Genomic DNA, 25772 nt, shown 5'->3' on the forward strand with positions numbered 1-25772 from the left:
ACCACGCCTGGCCAGACATTTTGTAATCATGAAGATAACCTCTAGATCCAGCTAACTCACAGAAACATATATCTATGAAACTATACTAAAGGGATACAATGAACACATTCCAAACTGTGAGAGCCTCTGTAGGACAAGTGAACAAATTTCTTTAAGAAATAAATTCTAAGGAGCAAAAATAGAGATGTGTCCATCAGTTAAGTACTTTTCAGTTGAACAGTAGGTGAATAAAATGTTCAGTAAGAAGTGGGCCATACATGCCTGTAAATCCCAACACTTTGGGAGCCTGAGGCAGGAGGATTGCTTGAGGCCAGGAGTTGGAGACCAGCCTGGGCAGCATAGCAAGACCCTGTCTTTACAAAAATAAAAATAAATTAGCTGGGCATGATGGCACATGCCTGTAGTTCTGTATACTTGGGAGGCTGAGGCAGGAGAATCACTTGAGCCCAGGAGTTCAAGGTTGCAGTGAGCTGTGATTGTGCCACTCTACTTCATCCTGGGCGACAGAGCGAGACCCTGTCTCCAAAATAAATAAAAGGAGTGAAATACAGATAAATGCTACAACGTGGATAATCTTAAAAACATGCTAAGTGAAATAATTTAGTCATGAAAGATCACATTGTATGAATAAGCAAATCTGTAGAGACAAAGTAAATTCGTGGTTGTCTAGGATGAAGGCTGGGGACAAGTAGAATGGGGGGGTGATTGCTAAAGGGTATGGATTTCTTTTTAGGGATGGTGAAAATGTTCTGAAGTTAATTATGGTGGTGGTTACACAACTCCAAATGTACTAAAAACCATTGAACTATACTCTTTAAATGTGTGAATTATATGGTATGTGAATTATATCTTTAAAAAGCTATAAATGGTGAGTTAATAATATAAATTAAAAGGGACTTGAGACATTTTAACCAATGCAATGTGTGGACTTTATTTGGATCGTGATTCAAACTGAGAACATAAAAAACATGACTTGAGACTATAGATATTTAGTGATGTTAAGAAAATAGTGATTATTTTAGTGTGATAATAGTATTGTGGGTTTTTTAGGTTCTTTCAGGCTTTCATTAATGTTAACAATTAGTGGAAGAGATTTTAAGAAAATTCATCCAGCTGTAAAAATGTATGCATTGGTTTTAAACTAAATTCTTATGCGATTTTGCTTTTCAGTACAAATACAGAGACCTAACTGTACGTGAAACTGTCAATGTTATTACTCTATACAAAGATCTCAAACCTGTTTTGGATTCATATGGTGAGTTTATGCAATAAAAATAGCAATTTCTGTACTTTGAGTTTACTCTCTTTGTTAATGATTGTAATTTTTTCCATTTTCTTTTGAGGTTTGTGGATTTTTCAGTTGTAGGATTGCACCACCACCTAATAAAACTGTTGGAGAGTAGCAAATTAGAAGATCTAATAAAAACATTTCATATTTCTTTAGTTTTAGTTTTTTATGTTAAAAAAAAATACTGTACCTGGATGTGGTAGCTCATTTCTGTAATCCCAGCACTTTGGGAGGCTGAAGTGGGTGGACCACTGAGCCCAGGAGGTTGAGACCAGCCTGGGCAATATGGTGAAATCTCATCTCAACAAAAAAATACTTAAAGTTGGCCTGGTGCTCCTGTAGTCCCAGCTACCCAGGAGGCTGAGGTGGAAGGATTGCTTGAGTCCAGGAGGCAGAGGTTGCAGTGAGCCGAGATCAGGCCACTGCACTCCAGCCTGGGCAACAGAGCAAGACCCTGTCTCAAAAAAATAAAAAACAAAACCTCTAACATAGAATTATGCAAATTTAAACCTAGGAGGGGATGTTAAAGATAGTTTAGTCCATTTCCCAAAGTGTTGTCTGTAGACCCTTAGTTATTCTGGGACAGGGGTAAAGGCAGAATTCTGTAGTTAAGCTTGAGCAACTTATGGATTAAACAAAATTGAGTTTCATTGCATGAAGATTTATCAGAGCCTTTAGTATGCTAATGTGTTGTGTATCACCAAGACGAGCAAGAATATATTGTATAATACATCCTAAAGTTATTTAACTGCTGAACCTCCCTGCCCCCATAGTGTCTCTTTATATTTTCAGGAACACATTTTGCAAAACTATACTCTGGACTGTCCCTTTCATTTTATAGATGAGGAAAATGTTATTTAATGTGGTCTTTAATTCTGTAGGGTAGGTAAGCATGACAGTTTGTCTCTACTTTCTATTGAGACAAAATAAAGTTGTAAGGCAAGACAATGCTTGGAGTTTTCCTTATTTTAAAATAGTCTTTTCTGTCCCTACCAAATCCTGACATAATTTCTTCAACCCTGTCTCCTTGAAAATAATATGCCAGGGCTGAGGGAAAACCCATGCTGCTTCTTGTCCATTGTGAGACCCTTAGCTCTGAAGGCAAGGAACTGAATTTTGTAGCTGAGACTTTCTAAATTTCACTTGCTTCCAAGGCTTTGAAAACATTAGGAAACTGGTGAAGAGAGGTGGGAAGCAACAGAGGGGCAATCAGTTCTGCATTTCCTGAACAATAAAGACATGAACCCAAAGTCCTCTTCCAAACCTGGGGCATGATTCCTTCTCATCTCAGCCTACCTTATTTCTGTCTGCATACTATATGTACAATGGTATTTTGAACTACATAAGGCCTCACATTACCAAAATTAAAGTTAGTTTTTAAATGGCTTCAGTGGGGAGAAAAATGGTTGGAGCTAGAATTTTATAGTTTTTACTGCTTAAAAACTTAAAAGAATAAATACATTTATCAAAACTGACAAAGACTCTGTTATGAAATCTTGTATAGTTTCATATGGCTGGACTAAGTGTAAATCATTGTTAACAAATACTTTTAGAGTAAACAAAGCCCCAAATTTATATAAGGTGGTTTTCTTTTTTAAAATGCACAAAATCAGAATACATTGCAGTATAGCTTACATTCATCAACAGTAAGTAAAAGAACAAAGGTCAACAATGTACAGTCATGCATTTTGTAGTGATAGAGATATGGTCTGAGAAATGCATTATTAGGTGATTTCATCATTGAGTGTACTTAGACAAACCTAGATGGTATATCCTACTACACACCTAGGTTATATGGCATAGCCTGTTGCTCCTAGGCTACAACCTATACCAGACGTTACTGTACTGCATACCATAGGCAGTTGTAACACAATGGTATTTATGTATCTAACCATAGAAAAGTTACAGTAAAAATACAGTATTATAATCTTATGGGACCAATGTTCTTATATGCAGTCCATTGTTGACCCAGACATTACACAGTAGATGGCTATAGTTCTATGTTTTTGTACTGCACATTACAACCTTTCCCCTATGGGTATAGTGTTAATTCCAAATTATTGTTAGAAATAATAGCTGTCCAATACAGACTATGTGCCATATTAATTATAGACATAAATTATAGATAGAAAAATGTGTGTGGTATGAGAAATACAGATTAAAAGAAATTGTTTATATTTGGCTATGAACTTTTCTTTTTTTTCATTTTAATACTGGCTAAGGAGGCTGAGGCCAGGAGATCATTTGAGTCCAGGAGTTCAAGTCCAGCCCTGACAACTTAGACCCCATTTCTTAAAAAAAAAAAAAGCTGGGCAGGGTAGTGCACACCTGTAGTCCCAGCTACACGGAAGACTGAGGTGGGAGGATTGCTTGAGCCTAGAGTTTGAGGATAGCCTGCACAACATAGCAAGACCCTGTCTCCAAAAAACAATAATAAATAAATAACTGTGAGTGGCTAGGGATAAATGTCTGCAGATCTCTAAAATAAAAAGACAGTAGGTTAACATTTAGTGTGGTATTGTTTGATAGTGTTTTTTGTTTGTTTGTTTTTTTGCAGTGGAGTTTTGCTCTTGTTGCCCAGACTGGAGTGCAATGGCACAGTCTCGGCTTACTGCAACCTCTGCCTCCCGGGTTCAAGCAATTCTCCTGCCTCAGCCTTCTGAGTAGCTGGGATTACAGGCATGTCCCACCACGCCTGGCTAATTTTGTATTTTTAGTAGGGATGGGGTTTCTCCATGTTGGTCAGGCTAGTCTCAAACTCCCGACCTCAGGTGATCTGCCCGCCTCGGCCTCCCAAAGTGCTGGGATTACAGGCGCGAACCACTGCGCCTGGCCGATGGTGATTTTTAAATAGTTTTAAAAGTGACTCACACCTGTAATCCCAGCACTTTGGGAGGCCGAGGCAGGTGGATAACGAGGTTAGGAGTTCAAGACCAGCCTGGCCAACATGGTGAAGCCCCATCTCTACTAAAGATACAAAAAATTAGTCAGGTGTGGTGGCGCGGCCTGTAATCCCAACTACTTGGGATGCTGAGGCAGGAGAATCGCTTGAACCCGGGAGGCGGAGGTTGCAGTGAGCCGAAATCGCACCATTGCACTCCATCCTGGGCAACAGGGTGAGACTCTGAAAAAAAAAAAAAAGAGCTGATCAATGACATTGAGTGAATCAACAAAGAATTGTTAGTTATTGGACAGGATGGATGATACATTGACCGGTCAGCCCCTTTCAAGGATAAAAATGAATTTTAACCAGTCTTTCTGAAAGAATAAGGGAGTATCTTAAAAAATGCTCATGATTAAATCATTGTTCTTTCCTTTCAGTTTTTAATGATGGCAGTTCCAGGGAACTAATGAACCTCACTGGAACAATCCCTGTGCCTTATAGAGGTAAATGTCTTATGTTATTAGGTTTCCAGCATAGATGCATTTTGAATACATAATAAATATGTTGCCAAAGAGTTATAAGTAAATTAAACCTACTTTCTCAGGGCTTTGATGCTGATATAGATTTTAATTTCTATTCAAATTGAAGTTCATTTGGCAGTAACACCTAACATTTTCAGCTTTCTTAAAATTTCCTTACCAAGATATATGAACAAATAAGTGCCTAAGTTCACCAGAGGAGTTTAACGTTTCACAGAATCAAATAATTTTAGAACTAGAAAGGGATCTTGCCTCCTAGTTCAGCCTCCCACACCATTCAAACTTTGCTGACAATGGGAAGCTAAGATATAGGCTTCAAAGTCAGGACAGAGTTATGTTTGAGTTCTTGCTCTATAATCTTAGCAGTTTTGTTACATGTTATAGATTGATATCTTTGACATTTGGATAATAGTACCTAACTTGGGGGAAGTGAGCATTTATTAGATAATGAATGTAAAGGACGTGGCACAGAGCCTGGAATATAATAAGCAGACAGTTAAAAGTAGCTGTTATTTATGGTTGTGATGTTGGTGATAATGCTAATGATAGATAGTTGATCTCTGTTAGCCTGTCTTTCACCCTCTGCTGAAATATTTAGTGGTGAGGAAGCATTTAGCTTCATGAGAGACCATTTTGTTTTTGGACAGCTCTGTTTGTTAATTCCTTGTAACTAGCTAAGACCTATGTCCTTTACCATAGTACCTGCTATTTCACATAGTACCTGCTATTCATAAGGCAATAAGGATAGGAGCTGTGGCTACAAAGATGAATAAACGATGTACCTCTTCTGGAAGAACTCCACTAATAGGGGAAACAAAGGGAACAGATAGATATTTACACTATTGTGTAACTGCTATAGAATTATAAAATGAAAAAGTGCTATGAGATTACAGAGGAGAACAAGGCCACATGGGAAGATCACAGAGGAAGTGACATTTGAGCCACTATTAATAAGTCAACCATTCATAACAAACAGAGGGAAAAAACAGTTAATTGAGCATCAGCATTGTATAAAGCAAGTATAAGTTTAGGGAAGACTGAGTAAAATTTAAGAGTACTGACTTTGCTGTTGCCCTCAGGAAATAAATTCTGCTGGGGGAAACAGGAATGGGGGGGTGCGGATATATGTATAAATTGTATCTAAACTAAACCTCTGTTCCTTTAACCATTCTTCAATTTAAAAATAGAGTAACTGAAGTTTCTATTTCTTTTTCAGGTAATACATATAATATTCCAATATGCTTATGGCTACTGGACACATACCCATATAATCCCCCTATCTGTTTTGTTAAGCCTACTAGTTCAATGACTATTAAAACAGGAAAGCATGTTGATGCAAATGGGAAGATATATCTTCCTTATCTACATGAATGGAAACACGTAAGTATTAATAGTGTTCTGTGAATTAGTTATGTTTTATATATTTTGCTCACTAGCATCTGCTTTCTTTTAGCACTCAAGGAGGATTCAAAGTAGGATAGATAAGTTCAGATAATGGACTAATCACTGAGTTGAGGGTAAATTAGAAAAGGCTCACTAAAAGAAATGGGTTTCTGTAGAGCTTTGTAATTTTCAGAATACTTATATTCAATATTTTATTGGCTTTAGTTGAACCTTTTAAAATAGGCAGGATTCACATAGTAGGAAGTGCATTTTAAAAAATAGTATCCTGGTGGGGTAGTTATGGAATTCAAATCTCATTACTCAGCATTTCTGTCAAGAATAATAATAGGGAACTTCTGTTTATGTGTCTGATAGTATAACTGTGACAGATTAATGTTTCTATGAAAAATAACTAGAAAAGCAAGAGAAGATACAAACAACACTTGTTGGAAGGCTTTGGAAAGCTGTTTAGGCAATCAAGACATGTATGGCCAAGATTCTGTAGAGAAGGAAACAGCAAAGAGATGAGGCAGTTCTGCCAATAACTTTTCCCCTTTTCCCCGAGGGTACTTACTGATTCCTTTTTTTTTTTTTGGAGACAGAGTTTTACTCTGTTGCCCCGGTTGGAGGGCAGTGGCACAATCTCAGCTCACTACAACCTCCACCTCCCAGGTTCAAGCAGTTCAGCTTGGTGGACTCAGCCTACTGAGTAGATGGGATTACAGGCGCCCGCCACCACGCCTAGCTAAGTTTTGTATTTTAGTAGAGATGAGGTTTCACCATGTTGGTGAGGCTGTTCTCGAACTCCTGACCTCAAGTGATCCACCCACCTCGGCCTCCTAAAGTGCTGAGATTACAGGTGTAAGCCATCATGCCCGGCCTACTTTCTGATTTTTGATGAAGGATGAAGGGCTAAGAATCTGGGCAAAGGGCCTTAGCTAAGAGGCAGAGAAACCTGCAGAGTCTCTAGCAGTCTCAGAGGGCTGAAAAGACAAAAGTTGCTGTTCTGTCTACCAGAGTAACTAGGACTTTTAGATCCAAGATTTGGGAGAAAAGGAAGCCATAAAGAAGTGAGTAGCTCTGGGGATGGTGGCTCATGGCTGTGATCCCAGGACTTTGGAAAGCTGAGGCAGGAGGATTGCTTGAGCTCAGGAGTTTGAGACCAGCCTGGGCAACATAGTGAGAACCCCATCTCTATAAAAAAAATTTTTTTTAAAAACCTTGGCATGGTGGTATGTGCCTATGACCCCAGCTACTCAGGAGGCTGAAGTGACAGGATCACTTGAGCCTGGGAATTCGAGGCTGCAGTGAGCCATGATTGTGTCACTGTCCTCCAGCCTGGACAACAGAGCAAGATCTGTCTCCAAAAAAAAGAAAAGAAAAGATGAGATACTCTGAATTTTCCCACCTTAAGAGATATGTTGAATTCCTGAGCTTCAAAGATAAGATGCTAAAAAAAAAAAAACTAAGCAGAATGCCTCTGAAAATCAGCCAAGTTTTCAGCAGTCTTAGGTTGAGGAGGCAATTGGAGTTCAGTACCTTATCAAGAAGGCGAACAAGTAAACATCCTAGGCTGTTAGTTGGCACCACTGGAGGAACACATCTTAGGAGGGAGAACTTAGAGGTAGAATGAGCCTTATAAAAATCTGTCCTTGAGGCTGGGTGGGGTGGCTCACACCTGTAGTCTCAGCACTTTGGGAGGCTGAGGCAGGAGGATCACTTGAGGCCAGAAGTTTGAGACAAGCCTGGCCAGCATGGTGAAATCCCATCTCTACTAAAAATATAAAAATTAGCCAGGCATGATGGCACATGCCTATAATCCCAGCTACTCCGGAGGCTGAGGCAGGAGAATCGCTTGAACCTGGGAGGCGGAGGTTGCAGTGAGCCGAGATCGCACCACTGCACTCCAGCCTGGGTGGCAGAGTGAGTGAGACTCCGTCTCAAAAAAAAAAAAAAAAAATCTGTCCTTGAGTCAGCTCAGTCCCTGATCCTGACTGTCTGCCTGCCACAGGATAGGGTGAACCCTTGCTGGAAGAAGATAATATATAGACCCTCTATAATTTTTCACAATGTCTAGCATACAATTTATATTTATCAAGTACACTAAGAAAGAAAACCAAGAGGAAAAAAAGACAATAGAAACAGGACATCCCTCCACTCCACCCCCACAAACACACAGGTAACTTGGTTATCAGACACAGACTTAAAAATGGTTGTGATCAGTGCGTTCAAGAAAATAGAGGACAAGATGGTAAATTTATTAAAAAGAAACTAAGTGGAAATCTTAGAACTGAAAAATAGAATAATAGAGATTAAGAACTCAGTAGATGGGTTTAGTAGCAGATTGGACTCAGTGGAATAGAGACTGCCTCAGCCTACTGAGTAGCTGGGATTACAGGCGCCCACCACCACACCTGGCTAATTTTTGTATTTTTAGTAGGACGGGGTTTTGCCACGTTGGCCAGTCTGGTTTCGAACTCTTGACTTCAGGTGATCCGTCCACCTCAGCCTCCCAAAGTGCTGGGATTACAGGCGTGAACCATTGTGCCTAGCCTCAGTTTGAATTCTTAACCTGTTGCTTTATATTAGGCCTGGAAGTAGATATTAATGTAGATATTAACATAGTTATTAATTTTTTTCTTCAAAGAATTTAGTGTAAAAGGAATGGTATGATAATTAAAACTTACCTTGACAAAACTGTAAGAATGTGTGAATGAAGAATTGATTCATACTACAACATTAATGAATTCTGAAAACATTATGCCAAGTGAAAGAAGCCAAGCACAAAAGGCCATATATTGTATGATTTCATTTATATGAAACATTCAGGAAAGCAAATCCATAGAGACGGAAAGTAGATTAGTGGTTGCTAAAGGGCTGTGGGAAAAGGGAAATGGGAAGTGACTACTAATGAGTACGGGGTTTCTTTTTAGGATGATGAAAATATTCTGGAATTAGATGGTGGTAATGGTTGCATAGCTTTGTGAAATAATAAAAGCCACTGAAATGTATACTTTAAAAGGAGAAAGTTTATGGGATGTGAATTATATTTCACCTGCATGCATGAGGCTTACATGAGGCTATGATTTTGTTAAGGAATTTTGTTGGGCCGAAAAATTGAGAAAGCATGTGGTCTCAGTGGCCATCCCCACACACACCAGCCACAGTATCCGTGAGTGCTGCACAGATACTGTGCTTATAACACCCCGAGTCTCAGTGTATAAATTTACAGGCAAACACAAGAAAAATATTGGAACAGTAGAGATCAGCAAGTTTTCACAAAAAGCTTTGAGAAATGTTACTCATTGTCATCTTCCATGAGTTAGGTCAAAATTGAACAAATGAGGTGAGTTTGGTTCTTTGGAGAAGGTGAAAACTGCCACTGAACTCTTCTGTCAGGAGTATTAAAAGAAGTGCCAATCCTAATCCTATAATCCCGACTACTTGGGAAACTGAGGCAGGAAGATTGTTGAGTTCAAGTCTATAAGCTGGGCAACATGGCAAGACCTTGTCTGGGGGGAGGAGGGGTGTAAAAAGTAGTTTCTATGAAGATGGTTAGCCTATCAAGGTGATTGAGTAATTCTTCAGAACTCAGTGAACTTATGAATGAAGTACGTGAGATGAGATACACACAAAATAGATTAAGGAGTAAAAGAAGAATAATCAAATAAGCCATTTTGAACAACTTTGTCTAGCACAGCTTAATTAGTGGTTGGTAGATATTTCTTTTGTTGTTTGTTGTTGTTGTTGGGTTTTGTTTTTGTTTTTGTTTTTTTGAAACAGGGTCTCACTCTAACCCAGACTGGAGTGCAGTGGCTCAGTCATACTGCAGCCACAACCTTCCTGGCTCAGATGATCCTCCCACTGCAGCCTCCTGAGTAGTTGTGACCACAGGCGCATGCCACCATGTACAGTTTTTAATTCTTTTGTAAAGACCAGGCTGGTGTCAAACTCCTGAGCTCAAGCTGGATTACAAAATGGATGGGAAAGTGCTGGAATAGACCTAGAATTTTTTAAATTATGCATGCTGCAAAATAGCCTTATTTGATCCTCCTGCCTCTGCCTCCCAAAGTGCTGGGATTACAGGTGTAAGCCACCACCCCTGGCCAGTGCTCAATACGTATTTGAGAGAAAATCTTAGTAACTCTTATGAAAAAATAGGAATCTCTTTGTCATTGTTGTTGGAAGGAAAGATCCTTTAACAATTCACCCCTTTTGTACTACAATCTAGCAATTTCTAAGCTAGAATCTATCATTTTGTTTGTTTGTTTTGAGACAGAGTCTTGCTTTGTCGCCTAGGATGGAGTGCAGTGGTGTGATTTCAGCTCACTGCAACCTCTGCCTCTGGGGTTTAAGCAATTCTCTTGCCTCAGCCTCCTGAGTAACTGGGACCATAGACGCACATCATCACACCTGGCTAATTTTTGTGTTTTTAGTAGAGATGGGATTTTGCCATGTTGGCCCAGCTGGTCTCAAACTCCTGGCTTCAAGCAGTCCACGCACCTTGGCCTCCCAAAGTGCTGGGATTACAGGTGTGAACCACCTCACTTGGCTAGAATCTACCTGTAATTTCAGAGTTCATAATATCTTTAATAAAAATTAATTTTAAGAACATGTATTTCCAAGATATCATTGATGTCTTTTAATGGCCTTAAATAATATTGTGACTGTTGCTCATATTCATCCCTAAATTTGTACCAGTATACTTATAATAAATTGTACAGTGGCAATAAAATAAATTTTTGTTCTGTGGAGTCAAATGAAGAACAAAACGATATGAATTTTGCAATATGCTGCTTTAACTAGTGCTATTTTTATATACTTGAAGCAAGAACCTTGCTGCACATCATGTTTAAAACCACCTAACTCTATTAAAATAAATTAATTAAATGAAATTTTCATGATTGGGGTCCTACAAAGAAAATTATCAAGCTGAGTTGAAAACCGATGAGAAATGGCTAACCTTTTTCTTTTTACTGGAAAGCAACTCTGTAACTGACTTGAATTTTTTTTTCATTTTTTAGCCACAGTCAGACTTGTTGGGGCTTATTCAGGTCATGATTGTGGTATTTGGAGATGAACCTCCAGTCTTCTCTCGTCCTGTTTCGGCATCCTATCCGCCATACCAGGCAACGGGGCCACCAAATAGTAAGTAGAATTGAGATTTTACTTTAAAACTCATATAAACAAAGAGAACAGAAACCTTTGTAAAAAAAGAAAGAAAAATTAATGACTTCTTTGCTTTTTATTTTATCAAGCTAGTGGATTTTTTGGAAGTATTCTGAGGCCCCACATCTGCATGTACAGATTCCCACCAAAGACTGGCATTTGGGCTTCCATTTGTAGGTAGAAATCTAAGAATGGTTGTGCTGGATTCCAAAATGGAGGAGAAAGTGTAGAATAGAGCTAGAATTTTTTAAATTATGCATGCTGCAGAATAGCCTTATTTGATCAGCTTGGAAGCACATATAACTTGAAAGGTAGTCTGACCGCTCCTTTCTCTTTGCAACTACAAAATCAGTGTTGTAGATAAGGATTAAGGTCAACTGAAGCATTCACATTCAGCTATTCTGTGTATACACAATTGGACATCTAGCTCTTAGCTTTCTTTTCTTTTGTACAGCCAATTCATGATTTTACCTTGTGTGGAGTGGTGGGAGCGTGGAGACAGTGTTGCTTCTCCTCTAATTGGAATATATTATCTCTGTTACCTCTATTTTCTTGAATAATTCTTACTGATACTTAAAAATCACTCTGAATAACTGTGAGTTGGTTGTACTTATTTTGAATTTACTAAATCTGCATTGATTTCATTGTGTTTTGAGCTGCGACTTTTTTTTTTTTTTTTTTGGTAAATTTTCTTTAAGATTATAATTAACCAAACTTGTTTATCTTACAAGACAAATTATATGTGCTTTCATTTTTCTTCTGCTGAAAATTGTGCTTTTTCCTTTTTAATCCATTCTTTCCTGAGGAACATCTTGGTTTATAAGCTGAATGGGAATTTAACAGAAAGAATTTTTGAACCCATTTCTCTTTCCTTCCCTGCCTTCCCAGAATAAGCTTGATTTTAGGATTACTATTTTAGTAAAGATACTGGTAATTCCTTTGGATCAGAAATGTGTTTTTATCTTATTAAATTCTGTTGACTCTAGTGCCCGAGAGTAGAGTATCTTGCTTAAGTTTGAAATAGGAAATATTTGGCCGGGTGTGGTAGCTGTAACCCCAGCACTTTGGGAGGCCGAGGTGGGGGTGGATCACCTGATGTCAGAAGTTCAAGACCAGCTTGGCCAACATGATGAAACCCCATCTCTACTAAAAATACAAAAATTAGCCAGGTGTAGTGGTGCATGCCTGTAGTCCCAGCTACTCGGGAGGCTGAGGCAGATGTTGCAGTGAGCTGAGATCGCATTACTGCACTCCAGTCTGGGTGACAGAGCAAGACTCTGTATCAGGAAAAAAAAAAAAAAAAAAAAGATATCAAATATTTCCTATTCTCATTACCTTTGTTTATTTGCTCTGATTATATAGCGAGTGACCGCTATGACAAAGGTAACCTTTTCAGAAATTCAGGTAGTCTCCTAAGCAACTTTGTTTTTTTTTTTTTTTTTGAGACGGAGTCTCGCTCTGTTGCCCAGGCCAGAGTGCAATGGTATGATCTGGGCTGACTGCAACCTCTGCCTCCCAGGTTCAAATGATTCTCGAGCCTCAGCCTCCCAAGTCGCTGGGATTACAGGTCCCCACCACCATGCCCGGCTAATTTTTGTATTTTTAGTAGAGTCGGGGTTTCACCATGTTGGCCAGGCTGGTCTCGAACTCCTGACCTCAAGTGATCCGCCTTGGCCTCCCAAAGTGCTGGGATTACAGGTGTGAGCCACTGTGGCCAGCCTGCAACCTTTTTTTTTTTTCCTAAATTTCTTCGGGTTTTACATTGACATTGGAAGTGCATATTCAAGAAAGAGACCATACTATTGTCACTGTTGCAATTCAATTTTGTACTCAGTCACTGTAAGTCACGTTAAACACTCTAGAGCTGATTCTTTACTATTTTTTTTGTCAGTTAAGGTCAAGATTAACTTCTCTTTTTCTTCCTCTATGTTGATTAGCCTCTTGGCACCACTGATCTTAGTTCTTTGGCATTCATGTTCTCTTTAAAGAATGTATAAAGTATTCTTTAAGCTTGCTGGGTTTTAACCTTTTATCCTTAGTATTTCTAAGCTTTTGTTTTGTTTTTTTCTTTGTTTTGAGATAGGGTCTCACTCTGTCACCTAGACTAGTTTTTAACAGTCTGGATAATGTAAGTTTTGTATAGGACTTCTCATAGTAGTTTGAAGTCTCTTAAAGTCTTCAAACAAACCAACAAAATCAGCTGTGCTAATTGGTCAACATAGTTATAAAAGAAATATCAAAAGATTTATTAGATATAATAAAGAAGTTACTCTCTAAGAAGTTAACCTTGGACCAAAGAAGGCCAGAATTACCTTCCTCTAAATTTGAAATTGAACTTGCTCTTATCTCAGGTTATAGATTTCTTGAGAACTTTAAAAGCTGACCAGGTTGACCTGTTTGCCAGTTATTTTGGAAGGGATTGTCATAAGTATTGTAATTCATGTTTAATGATTTTAGGATTATGAAAGGAAGAGGTATTTGTTTTGTTTTGGTGCTGAGATTTGGATTTTTTAACTGTGAAATTTTGCTGTGTATTGACAGTGTGATGTATATCTTATTCAGTAACCTACATATTCAGGCCTTGTGTATTATTTTTACAATGTGAAAAAAATTGTTTTTAGCTTCCTACATGCCAGGCATGCCAGGTGGAATCTCTCCATACCCATCCGGATACCCTCCCAATCCCAGGTAATGAAAAACGTTCTTTTGAATAATTGTATTACAAATTCTTCTATTAGATCTAGAATCAAAATAATTTGCTAATTAGGGCAGTAAAATAAATTTAATTGCAATTTAGTGGAAGATAAAACTTGGTTTATTCCTGGAATTTATTTATTTATTTATTTTTTATTTTTGAGATGGAGTCTTGCTCTGTCGCCCAGGCTGGAGTACAGTGGTGCAATCTCGGCTCACTGCAACCTCTACCTCCCCAGTTCAAGTGATTCTCCTGCCTCAGCCTCCCTAGCAGTTGGGACTACAGGCTGCGCCACCACTCCCGGCTAATTTTTGTATTTTTAGTAGAGACGGGGTTTCACCATGTTGGCCAGGCTGGTCTCAAACTCCTGACCTCGTGATCCGCCTGCCTCAGACTCCCAAAGTGCTGGGATTACAGGTGTGAGCCACCATGCCCAGCCTATGTATTTTTTTTTTTTTTTTTAAAGAAGAGAGTATTATAAAATATTTTTCCCCTTGGCTGAATTCATTATAACTAGCATTCCATTTAATATTTCAGCTATCTATACTAGGTATATAGATTTCTTAAAAGGACTTCAAGGTCAAAAATCAATTGAGATCACTGTCATTCTCAACCCATTTCTTTCCTCTTTAAAATAAAAATGCAGCCCAGGAGCTGCCTTCCTGTAGATTGAAAGAAACTCCTTTCAAACTATACACACACACCTTAAAATTCTAGCAATAAGGCCGGGTGTGGTAGCTCACACCTGTAATCTTACCCAGCACTTTGGGAGGCTGATGCAGGCGGATCACCTGAGGTCCTGAGGTCAGGAGTTCGAGACCAGCCTGGCCAACACAGTGAAACCTCATCTCTACTAAAAATACAAAATTAGCCAGGCATGGTGGTACATGCCTGTAATCCCAGCTCTTTGGGAGGCTGAGGTAGGAGAATTGCTTGAACCCAGGAGGCGGAGGTTGCAGTGAGCCGAGATCACGCCATTACACTCCACCCTGGGCGACAGAGCAAGACTCTGTCTCAAACAAACAAAACCCCACAACCTATCTTTTCTATACATTGCAGGAACCAATTAATGGTTCAGATAATGGGGTCAAACTTGTTGCATGATATTTACTTATTCAGTTCATAGACTACCTGTACTATCAACCTTTATTATCCATTTAGTAATAACATAGGTAACTAAATTAAATTAACAATGAAATCAGTCTGTTAACACACACTAGAAAGTCAATGAGAAATAATTACTAACCCATGTTTTAAATGTGTACTTGTTTCAGTGGTAATCTAGGAGTACTCTCCAAAGGTGGTCTTTGAGCTAACTTAAAATCCCACCCGACACTTTGGGAGGCCAGGGTAGGAAGATTGCTTGAGCCCAGAAGTTGGAGACCAGCCTGGGCAACATAGTAGACGCCATCTCTACAAAAAAAATTAAAATTAGCCAAGCACGGTGATGTGAACCTGTAGTCCCAGCTACTTGGGAGGGTGAGGTGGAAGGATCACTTGAGCCTACAGATCAAGGATGCAATGAGCCGTAATTGCACCACTGTACTCCAGCCTGGGCAACAGAGTGAGAACCTGTCTCAAAAAAAAAAAAAAAAAGATTGGCATGTACTGATGCCAAGATGAGACTTCCAGCTGCTCTAACAATTAGCAAGGAAAATTTAACTCTACTAAGTCGTCTTAGTTTCATATAACCCAGTCATAATCCTCATGGATAAATGTAGCCAGATTTCTGAACACATGTCATAGGTAAATACATATATGTACATATATCTAGGATCTTGAAAGTTAATTTAGCAAACATTTCATTTCTGGGTTGTCTTAATTTCACAACTTTTTAGAAGGTAATAAGCATTCTGTCACTTTGGGATAGGTAAGCAGAGATTAGAAGAACATTTGTCAGGGACAATAGAGAAAGATTCCTTTGGTAGTAATATATAAGCAGGTTATACATTTTAGATTTCTTGAGGGCCTAAATTTTCTGATTAAGTTCTAGAAATGGAATCCTGCCTGAAGCCTTGAAATTACAAGCCTTTCTACTGAACAATTGCTAGTAAAAAGGAGCTTTGGACATAGAGGGAATAATTGTTGAAGGTACACTATGGAAATGGACTTCTGAACAATAAAGCTACAAATGGAGATTTCTCTGAAGTTAATATCTGTAGGCTTAGAAGAGTTTTATACCAAGTTACAAAAAAATTCAGCAATGTGATCATATTATCTTTGCAAAGATATGCAAAATGGGAGAAACTCCAGAAAAAAAAGAGCAGTTTATCCCAGTTTTCAAAAAGGTGGATTTAGAAATTTCGGTAAGATTGACATTTCTTTACAACAGTATAGCATGGATTACTGAAGAGACTGGAAACAAAAGTACTGTGTTCAGTAGCCTCCAGCATGTGTCCACTAGAAACAAAAATGCTTTTTTTTTTTGTCTGATTTTGCTTTTATACTGATATATAAGAGAAGTACCATGATTACATTGAATCTTCAGCAAGTCATATATAAAACTTAGTTGAGGACAAGTTATAAAGTGGAAGCTGATAATACAAATAGGAGAATCTTTGAACCACTGTATTGAAAAAGGATTATTGACCATAAACTCAGAAGGAGCTCTTGCTCCAGTGTCCTAAGCTAGCTTTTTTTTTTTTTTTTTTTTTTTTTTTTGAGATGGGGGCTTCACTCTATCGCCCAGGCTGGAGTGCAGTGGCATAATCTCAGCTACTGTAGCCTTGACCTCCTGGCTCAGGTGATCTTTCAACTTCAGCCTCCCAAGTAGCTGGGACTACAGGTGTGTGCCCCCATACCTGGCTAATTTTTCTATTTTTGTAGAGATGGTTTCGCCATGTTGTCTAGGCTTGCCTTGAACTCCTGGACTCAAGTGATCTGCCTGCCGCAGCCTCCCAAAGTGCTAGGATTACAGGTGTGAGCTACTGCACCCAGCCTGGGCCAGCTCTTTTTAATCAGCAATTTTAATGCGCTTGTAAAAGGCAAATGTCATAGAATTGACAATTTTAGCTAAAGTAGGATTAATTGAGATTTATTGTCTAACTAACCAGGTGGCCAGTAATCATCCTATTCTAATTTTCTTCTTCATTGTAAGGGAAACACTGACTAGTAAGCATTCAGAGGAAAGCAATTAGATCTGAAAATCATGTCCTGAGACAAATGGTTAAAGGAATTAAGAATAGTTAGGGCTGGGTGCGGTGGCTCACAGCTGTAATCCCAGCACTTTGGGAGGCTGAGGCAGGTGAATCATGAGGTCAGGAGATTGAGACCATCCTGGCTAACATGGTGAAACCCGGTCTCTACTAAAAATACAAAAAATTAGCCGGGTGTGGTGGCGGGCACCTGTAGTCCCAGCTATTCAGGAGGCTGTAGCAGGAGAATGGCGTGAACCCAGGAGGTGGAGCTTGCAGTGAGCTGAGATCACACCACTGCACTCCAGGCTGAGCAACAGGGCGAGACTGTCTCAAAAAAAAGAATATTTAACCTGAAGAAGAGAAGCTTGAGGGAAAAATGTTAGAAGTTCTCAAATATTTGAGTTTTAGGAGTCTCCAAATAGTTGAGTGTCTTCCAAAATGCAAATTTAGGACTCCTATTTATAAATTATATTGAAATGATGTTTAATGTTAAATAGAGAAAGATGACCATTTGTCAGGGATGTTATAAATGATGTGTATAGATAAGAGATTGTTGGAAAGGTGATTGGAGTAGAATACCTCTAAGGAAAGTTCCTCTGACTTTGATATGAATACATGAATGACAGAAACTGTCCAGAAAGTGAGAAAAAAGGTTTTTTTTAAACTAAAGATGAGTTTGGTACGAATGTTATCAAGAGGAAAAAAACTATTTAAAGACAAGTGTTTTCAGGTTAAATATCCCCAAGGGTTACCAATAAGCCACAGGTAAAAATTAAATAGTATCATTTTCCCACAGACTGAGAAATCGGAAAAGTTCTCTCACAAATTGCTTGTTGCTTATGATGCTGTTGGATTGTCCTTAGAAATATTCTAGTTACATTTCCACTGCTATGAGGGTGACTCTCATATAACTGGGACCAAGCAAGAGCATTTAACCATTTAAGAGTAAATCCAGTGTCATTAATACAGTTTCCATAGAGCTTTACTTGAATAAACACTTGCAGCTCTAAAACTATAAATTCATCAACTGGTAAAACAACCATATGTCAAGCTTAACTTCCTGAATGGGGTTCTTCAAAATACTGTAATGGGTCATCTTAAATGTTAAATGTTTTTTGTTCTTGTCTTTAGTGGTTACCCAGGCTGTCCTTACCCACCTGGTGGTCCATATCCTGCCACAACAAGTTCTCAGTACCCTTCCCAGCCTCCTGTGACCACTGTTGGTAAGTACCCTTGAAAACTTGTGTTTCTCCATATAAGCAAAGTCTAACTCCCTGTTGTGAAAAGCACATTTCACCTGTGAATTTTGGACTACTCTTTCTTCTTAGAGGAAAAACTATAATAACGTACTGTAATGTTAAACTTGAAGTAAATGACTTATCATATAAATGAACCTTCTACCGGGGCATGAAAATAAATCTGATTAACTCATCAATCTTTCTTTTGATCACATAGTTTTATTTGTGAGCCAAACATGTGTTGAACTATTAGCAGATACATACATTTTCCTAGCTTGGTTATGTGTGAAAACAGATCACCATCATTAAGAGAAGAAAATAAAATGGGTTAATATGAGCAGGTCAAATAGGACAAATTATTGAAGACCAGTAGTTTTTGCTTTCTGTGTTTGCTTATTAGCGTTACCTGAAATATAATTTTCTTCAGCTAAAAAAACTAAGGCAGTGAGAGAATTTCTTTAGACTCCAACCTTCACCTATGCCTATCTCCCACTACCTGCACCACCATATCTGTCTTCTCCCTGTTACCATAAGTTGGTTATCTTTGCTTCTATCTAAAACTGATTTCTCCACTAGACCTTATCCCCTCTAATGTACTCAGGGGCATCACTTCAGCAGTTCCTTCCTCTCAAGTTTTGTTCTCTACTGGATGATTCATCAACACAGAGAACCATGCCCTAAACCTTAAAGAGTCCTCTTGAGACAAACAAATGGAAAGACATTTCATGCCTTTTCCATGAATATTGTAAAAATGACTATATTACCCAAAGCAGTCTGCAGATTCAGTGCAATCTGTGTCGAAATACCAATGTCATTTTTCATAGAAATAGAAAAAGCTATCATAAAATGTATGTGGAACCAAAAAAGAAGCCAAATAGCCAAAGTGATCTTGAACTAAAAGAACAAAGCTGGAAGCATCATACTACCTGACTTCAAAATATATTACAAGGTTGTAGTAACCGAAACAGCATGGTATTCGTATAAAAACAGAAACAGACCAATGGAACAGAATAAAGAACCTAGAAATAAATCCACATATTTACAGCCAACTGATTTTCAACAAAGGTGCCAAGAACATACATTGGGAAAAAGACATTGTCCATAAATGGTGGTGGGAAAACTGGGTATCCATATGCAGAAGAATGAAAGTGGACCCCTATCTTGCACCACATACAAAAATCAACTTGAGATGGATTAAAGACTTAATGTAAGACCCAAAACTATAAAACTACTGGAAGAATACATAGGGGAAACCCTTCAGGACATTGGCCTAGGCAACCATTTTATAGTTAATATCTCAAAAGCAAAGTCAACAAAAATAGACTATTGCGATGATATTAGATTAAAAAGCTTCTGAGCCAGGTGCAGTGGCTCACGTCTGTAATCCCAGCACTTTGGGAAGCCAAGGCGGGCGAATCATTTGAGGTGAGGAGTTCAAGACCAGCCTGGCCAACATGGTAAAACCCCGTCTCTCCTAAAAACTAAAAATGCAAAAATTTGGGCGTGGTGGTACACCCCTGTAATCCCAGCTACTCGGGGGGCTGAGGCAAGAGAATTGCTTGAACCTGGGAGGTGGAGGTTGCAGTGAGCCGAGATCACGCCACTGCACTCCACCCTGGGCAACAGAGCGAGACCTTTTCTCAAAAAAAAAAAAAGCTTTTGCACAACAAAGGAGATAGTCAACAAAGTAAAGAGACCACCTGTTGAGTGGGAGAAAATATTTGCAAAGTACCCATCTGACAAGGAACTAATAAATATACAAGGTATTCAAACCACTCAACAGTAAAACAAACCATTAAAAAGTGGGCAAAGAACATGAATAGACATTTCTTGAAGACATACAAATGGCCAACAGGTATATGAAAAAATGCTCAATATCACTCATCATCAGGAAAATGCAGATAAAAACCACAAAGAAATATAATCTCATCCCACTTTGGCCATTATTAAAAAGACAAAAAAATAAAAAATAAAAAATGCTAGTGAGGATGAGGAGAAAAGGGAACTTATACAATGTTGGTGGGAATGTAAATTAAAGCCACTATGGAAAACGGTATGGCGATTTCTAAAAAAACTAAAATTAGAACTACCAGACAGTTCGGCAGTCCCACTGCTGGGTATTTATCCAAGGGAAAGGAAATCAGTATATTAAAGGAATACCTGTACTCCCATATTTATAGCAACAGTATTCATACTAGCTGAGATATGGAGTGAACCTAAGTATTTATCAGCAGATGAATGGATAAAGACAATGAGGTACGTGTACACAGTGGAATACTATTCAGCCATAAAAAGAGAATGAAAACATGTCATTGTAGCAACATGGACGGAATTGGAAATAAACTAGGCGCAGAAAGACAAATATCAAATGTTCTCATGTGGGAGCCAAAAAACTTGATCTTCTGGAGGTAGACAGTAGAATGATAGACACCAGAGACTTAAGAACGGTGTGTGGGTGGGATAGGGCTTATGAAGAAAGGTTGGTTAATGAGTACAAACATACAGTTAGATAGAAGGAATAAGTTCTAATGTTTGATAGCAGAGTAGGGTGACTATAGTTAACAATGTATTGTCTATTTCAGAATAGCTAGAAGACTTAAAATGTTCCCACCACATAGAAACGATAAATACTCAAGGTGATGGATACCCTAAATACTCTCACTTGAACATTACATTCCGTGCAGGTAACAAAATATCACATGGTACCCACATAAATATGTACAAATATTATGTATCCAAAAATTTTTTTAGGCCGGGCACAGTGGCTCACACCTGTAATCCCAGCACTTTGGGAGGCCAAGGCGGGCAGATCATGAGGTCAGGAGTTCGAGACCAGCCTGGCCAACATGGTGAAACCCCATCTCTACTAAAAATACAAAAAAATTAGCCGGGCGTGGTGATGCACGCCTGTAATCCTAGCTACTCAAGAAGCTGAGGCAGGAGAATTGCTTGAACCCTGGAGGCAGAGGTTGCAGTGAGCTGAGATCAGGCAACTACACTCCAGCCTGGGCAATAGAGTGGGACTCCATCTCAGGAAAAAACAAATATATATATATATTTTTTTTTTAAAAGAATCCTCTTCTCTATATTCCACTTTTCCTGCCACCACTATTGGATGTCTTTATTCTTCTCTGAATAACTCCTTGAAACAACTGTCTTTGTTATCTTCAGTACCTCTTCTCCGTTTCTCACTTAAACCTCCTCCTTTTGGACTTTTTCTCATACCGTTTTGCTAAAACTGGTCATGATTACCAATAACCTTTTTGAGGTTACATCCAATGGATAGTTACTATTCTCATCTTACTTGTCCTATCAGCAGCGTTTGACACAGTTGGTTACTTCCTCCTTGATACACTTTCCTCTTGTTTTCCAAAACACCATGCTCACTTGATTTTCTTCCTGTCTCATGGGTACTCATACTTAGTCTCCTCTGCAAGTTCTTCCATTTTTCTTAACATTGGTATGACCCTGGCTTAGTCTCCTTGGCACTCTCTATCCTCACTCTCCTGATAATTTCCACCAGTCTCATAGCTTTAAATACCATCTCTGTGCCCCCAGTTCTCAAATTTATGTCTCTGACCTATACCTCTCTCTTGAACTCGAGTTTGTTATATCCAGCTGCCTTTTCAGTATTTCTACTTGGATGTTTAGTAGGCATCTCGAACTCAACCAAAACCGAATTCTCAGTCTTCCTAACACCTGCCCCATCTCCATTGTTACCTACTCTATACTCTTTGGAGTCATCCTTGACTCCTCATCAGGAAATCCTCTTGTCTTCAAAATATATCTAGAATCTGATCATATTCAGTGCTGATCCAAGTCACCATTATGTCTCATCTAATTTACTTCGAAAGCCTTCCACAAGATTTCTCTGCTTCTCTCCTTGTCCCCCTACATCTCTCTTTTTTGACACAGCAGCTAGAGTGATCCTAATAAAACATAAATAAATTGTATCATTCCTCTGCTCAAAACCTTCAAGTGATTTCCTATTTCACTCAGAGTTCAGTCCAAAGTTCTTGGGCCCAGAAGGCCCTACATGATCCTGCCTTCTTCTCCATTACTTTTCTGACCTCATCTCCTACTGGTCTCCTGTCTTAGGATTTGTCCATGGCCTGTTTCTGTGCATGGATCAGCCAGGCCTATCCTTACCAATTTGCTGCCACCACCACCAATCCCCCCTCCAATCCCCCACCCACACACTCAACATCCAGAAGAGTGCTTGGTATATAGAAGTTTGCTGTTAAAGAGATTTGCTGAGTTCCTGAATGAACAGAGAATCTTGTGAAGTTTATTTTTCTGTTATATTTTCTGATAACTTGTAACCATCCTGAGGTCTGATGTAAATGTCATCCCCCCACCCCATAAAGGGTTATTTCCACCGTTTTTCTCATTGATACACACTATTCAGGTTCCAGTGGTGTGGTTTTGATTTATTAAAATGTATTTGTCATTAATGTAACTATAATATAATAAAATGATTGGAGTTAGAAACCTAAATGATAAAAGGTCTTTAATCCATAAGCAAAGCACTAAATCTGGTGAAGCTCTCTTACTTTGGTTCAGGCATTATCAATAAAATAGGAATAGTGCTGTTTGTCACCCTGTTTCTCATTGAGGTAATAGTATAATCCTTTTGATTTGTAGAGAACCTTAGTTTACAAAGGTCTTTTTTATGTTAACTTGTTTCAATACATTAGGTATGAAGCATTTTTTTATAGCTTAGATGATTTCCATATATCCAAAGAATAGAAATGTATGGAAAATGGTATATGTGAAATCAGATCTCATGTTTATGATTTTTGAACGGGTAATCAAATCAACTAATATTTTACTGTACATTTTCAAGAGTACTGTCTTAGGCATATAGGCCAGAGGCAAATTATTTTATGATAATCTAGGATATCCTTTAATATATATTGTTTTTCTACCCTTTGACCTTTACCTACTTGATTTGATTTTTTTCATCATATTTCAGTAGTTGAACATTTAGTAGTCTGTTGAACTTTAGACTTAAAGGAAAGCAGAAACATAAAAGTATCATTTAGATATTAGAGTCCACAGTCACATTTTCTCAGTATATCAATGGTCACGATTTGGGCTGTTATTTTGTTACTGAGGCCATGAGAAAGAATGAATTTGGTTATTTATCCTGTTTTTGTTGTTGTTGTTGTTGTTTTTGAGACAGACTCGCTCTGTTGCCAAGGCTGGAGTGCAGTGGCGCAATCTTGGCTCACTGCAACCTCCACCTCTCAGGTTCAAGCAGTTCTACTGCCTCAGCCTCCCAAGTAGCTGGGATTAGAGGAGCGTACCACCACACCCAGCTAATTTTTATATTTTTAGTAGAGACAGGGTTTTACCATGTTGGCCAGGCTGATCTCCAACTGCAGCTCCTGACCTCACCGCCTGCCTCAACCCACCAAAGTGCTGGTATTACAGGCCTGAGCCACCACACCTGGTGCTGTCCTTGTTTTTTGATACAGGATCTTGCTCTCTTGCTCAGGCTGGAGTGCAGTAGTGCTGTCTGCCCACTGCAACCTCCATCTCCTGGGCTCAAGTGATCCTCCCACCTCAGCCTCCTGAGTAGCTAGGACTGTAGACACACACCACCATGCCCGGCTAATTTTTGTATTGCCTAGGCTGGCCTTGAACTCCTGGATTCAAGTGATCCACCCGAGCTGGCCTCCTGGATTACAGATGTGAGCCACTGCACTAGGCTCCCTTGTTCTTTTTGAAACTTAGCAGTTTCACTCTGTAGATTTATTTTATTTTATTTTATTTTATTTTATTTTATTTTATTTTTGAGACAGAGTTTCGCTCTGCCACCCAGGCTGGGGTGCAGTGACATGATCTCGGCTCACTGCCATCTCTGCCTCCTGGGTTCAAGTGATTCTCCTGCCTCAGCATCCTGAGTAGCTGAGACTACAGGCATGTGCCACTGCACCCACTAATTTTTGTATTTTGTATGTTAGCCAGGCTGGTCAAACTCCTAACCTCAGGTGATCCACCTGCCTCAGCCTCCCAAAGTGCTGGGATTACAGGCATGAGCCACCTCGCCCGCCTGGATTTTAATTTTATGGTGTAATCTGAATTAATAAAGATTTAAAATTTACCAAATGTTGAAAACTATTAGTATATAGTATGGTACCCAGAAAAGAAGTGTTCCACTCAGTGATACTTCCATATGTTATGAATTTATGTGTGAGGAATGTCAGTGGACTAATTGGCCCCTCCCTTGGAGGATGTACTCTCAGCTATGCTTGTGCCAGAATCTCCAGGTTTATTTGATCTCTGTAGAGTACTTTTTTTTTTTTTGAGATGGAGTCTCACTCTGTCGCCCAGGCTGGAGTGCAGTGATGCAATCTCAGCTCACTGCAAGCTCCGCCCTCCAGGTTCACGCCATTCTCCTGCTTCAGCCTTGATCTCTGTGGAGTCCTTTTATCAGAGTGCTATAGATATCTTCAACCTCAGTTTACATAGTGTTTTGAAAACTAACTAGGGGAATGAGGAGGTGGTAGTTGGTGAATAATGAAGGAACAAACCAATTCATGTAGCAAAAAAAAAAAAACCTAACTGGTAGTATGCATTGAAACTTAACACAAAGATTCTTTTTCCTATTACTGTAGGAGCAAAACATAAACTGACTATACCTATCTTAATCAGCTTCACATACAAGATCCCTGAAAAATAGTGGGTATGGATGGGCACCAGGTGAGCCACCACAAAGTTTCTCTACCACAACCACCACCCCTGCCCCTGGCAAAAAAAGAGGAAGTTTATTAAAGGCTTTGGCGATTCCTTGCTCCAGTCTCAGCAGAGTGTGAAAGTTCTCTTTTGAAGGTTGACTTATTTTAAAAAGCTATATAGATGATTGTAGTTAATTTATAGCTCTGAATCCTAGGCTTTAGGCCTTTAACATATACACAGTTTGACCTTTTACTAGTTGCAGTTTAATAATAGTAAAATTGAAGAGTAGGTGTTTATTCCTGGTTAAAGCCAATACCTACCTCAGAATTTTTCTTGGTAAAACTTCATAAATACTGTATATTTCAACCTCTGAGTTTTAAAAATGTCATTTTAAAATTTTGTTCCTAAAAATCAAATAAACAAGGATCAGAAACAGTAAGTTTGGAAGGGTGCTATTAACAGAGATTCAGGGACCAGTTTTACCTTTGTTAAAGTGTTGTTTAAAAATGTGGGAGTGGAAAACCCTGAAAATGCTGCAGCTGAATGATTTGTTTCTGTAGTTTCCACTCTTTAGTCCATACTGAATATTTAGATAAAGAAAGGAAAAGGTAAAGAAAAAGAAGAGAGCTTACCTGTTAATATTTCTTTGAGGACAGAAGCTAGTAAACATGACAAGTTTTTCTTCACTGTGTTATCCAACGCTGTTCTTCCCTCTGGCCATCCTAGATTAAGTGTTTGTCCTACAGAAACTGTAC

General features: G+C 38.8%; 1 protein-coding gene across 2 annotated transcripts in view; it reads left to right on the forward strand.

Moving 5' to 3' along the window:
• Positions 1-25772, forward strand: part of TSG101 (tumor susceptibility 101) — a 46691-nt gene that overhangs the window by 6466 nt on the left and 14453 nt on the right. For both annotated transcript variants that reach the window (XM_054438809.2, XM_063671090.1), the window contains exons 2-7: positions 1171-1255; positions 4610-4675; positions 5928-6091; positions 11119-11242; positions 13885-13951; positions 18227-18318. In XM_054438809.2, coding sequence (XP_054294784.1) covers positions 1171-1255; positions 4610-4675; positions 5928-6091; positions 11119-11242; positions 13885-13951; positions 18227-18318 — 598 coding nt within the window. The remainder of the gene's footprint in view (positions 1-1170; positions 1256-4609; positions 4676-5927; positions 6092-11118; positions 11243-13884; positions 13952-18226; positions 18319-25772) is intronic.

This window comes from Pongo pygmaeus, chromosome 9, assembly GCF_028885625.2.
Source record: "Pongo pygmaeus isolate AG05252 chromosome 9, NHGRI_mPonPyg2-v2.0_pri, whole genome shotgun sequence".
Taxonomy (NCBI): Eukaryota; Metazoa; Chordata; class Mammalia; order Primates; family Hominidae; genus Pongo; species Pongo pygmaeus.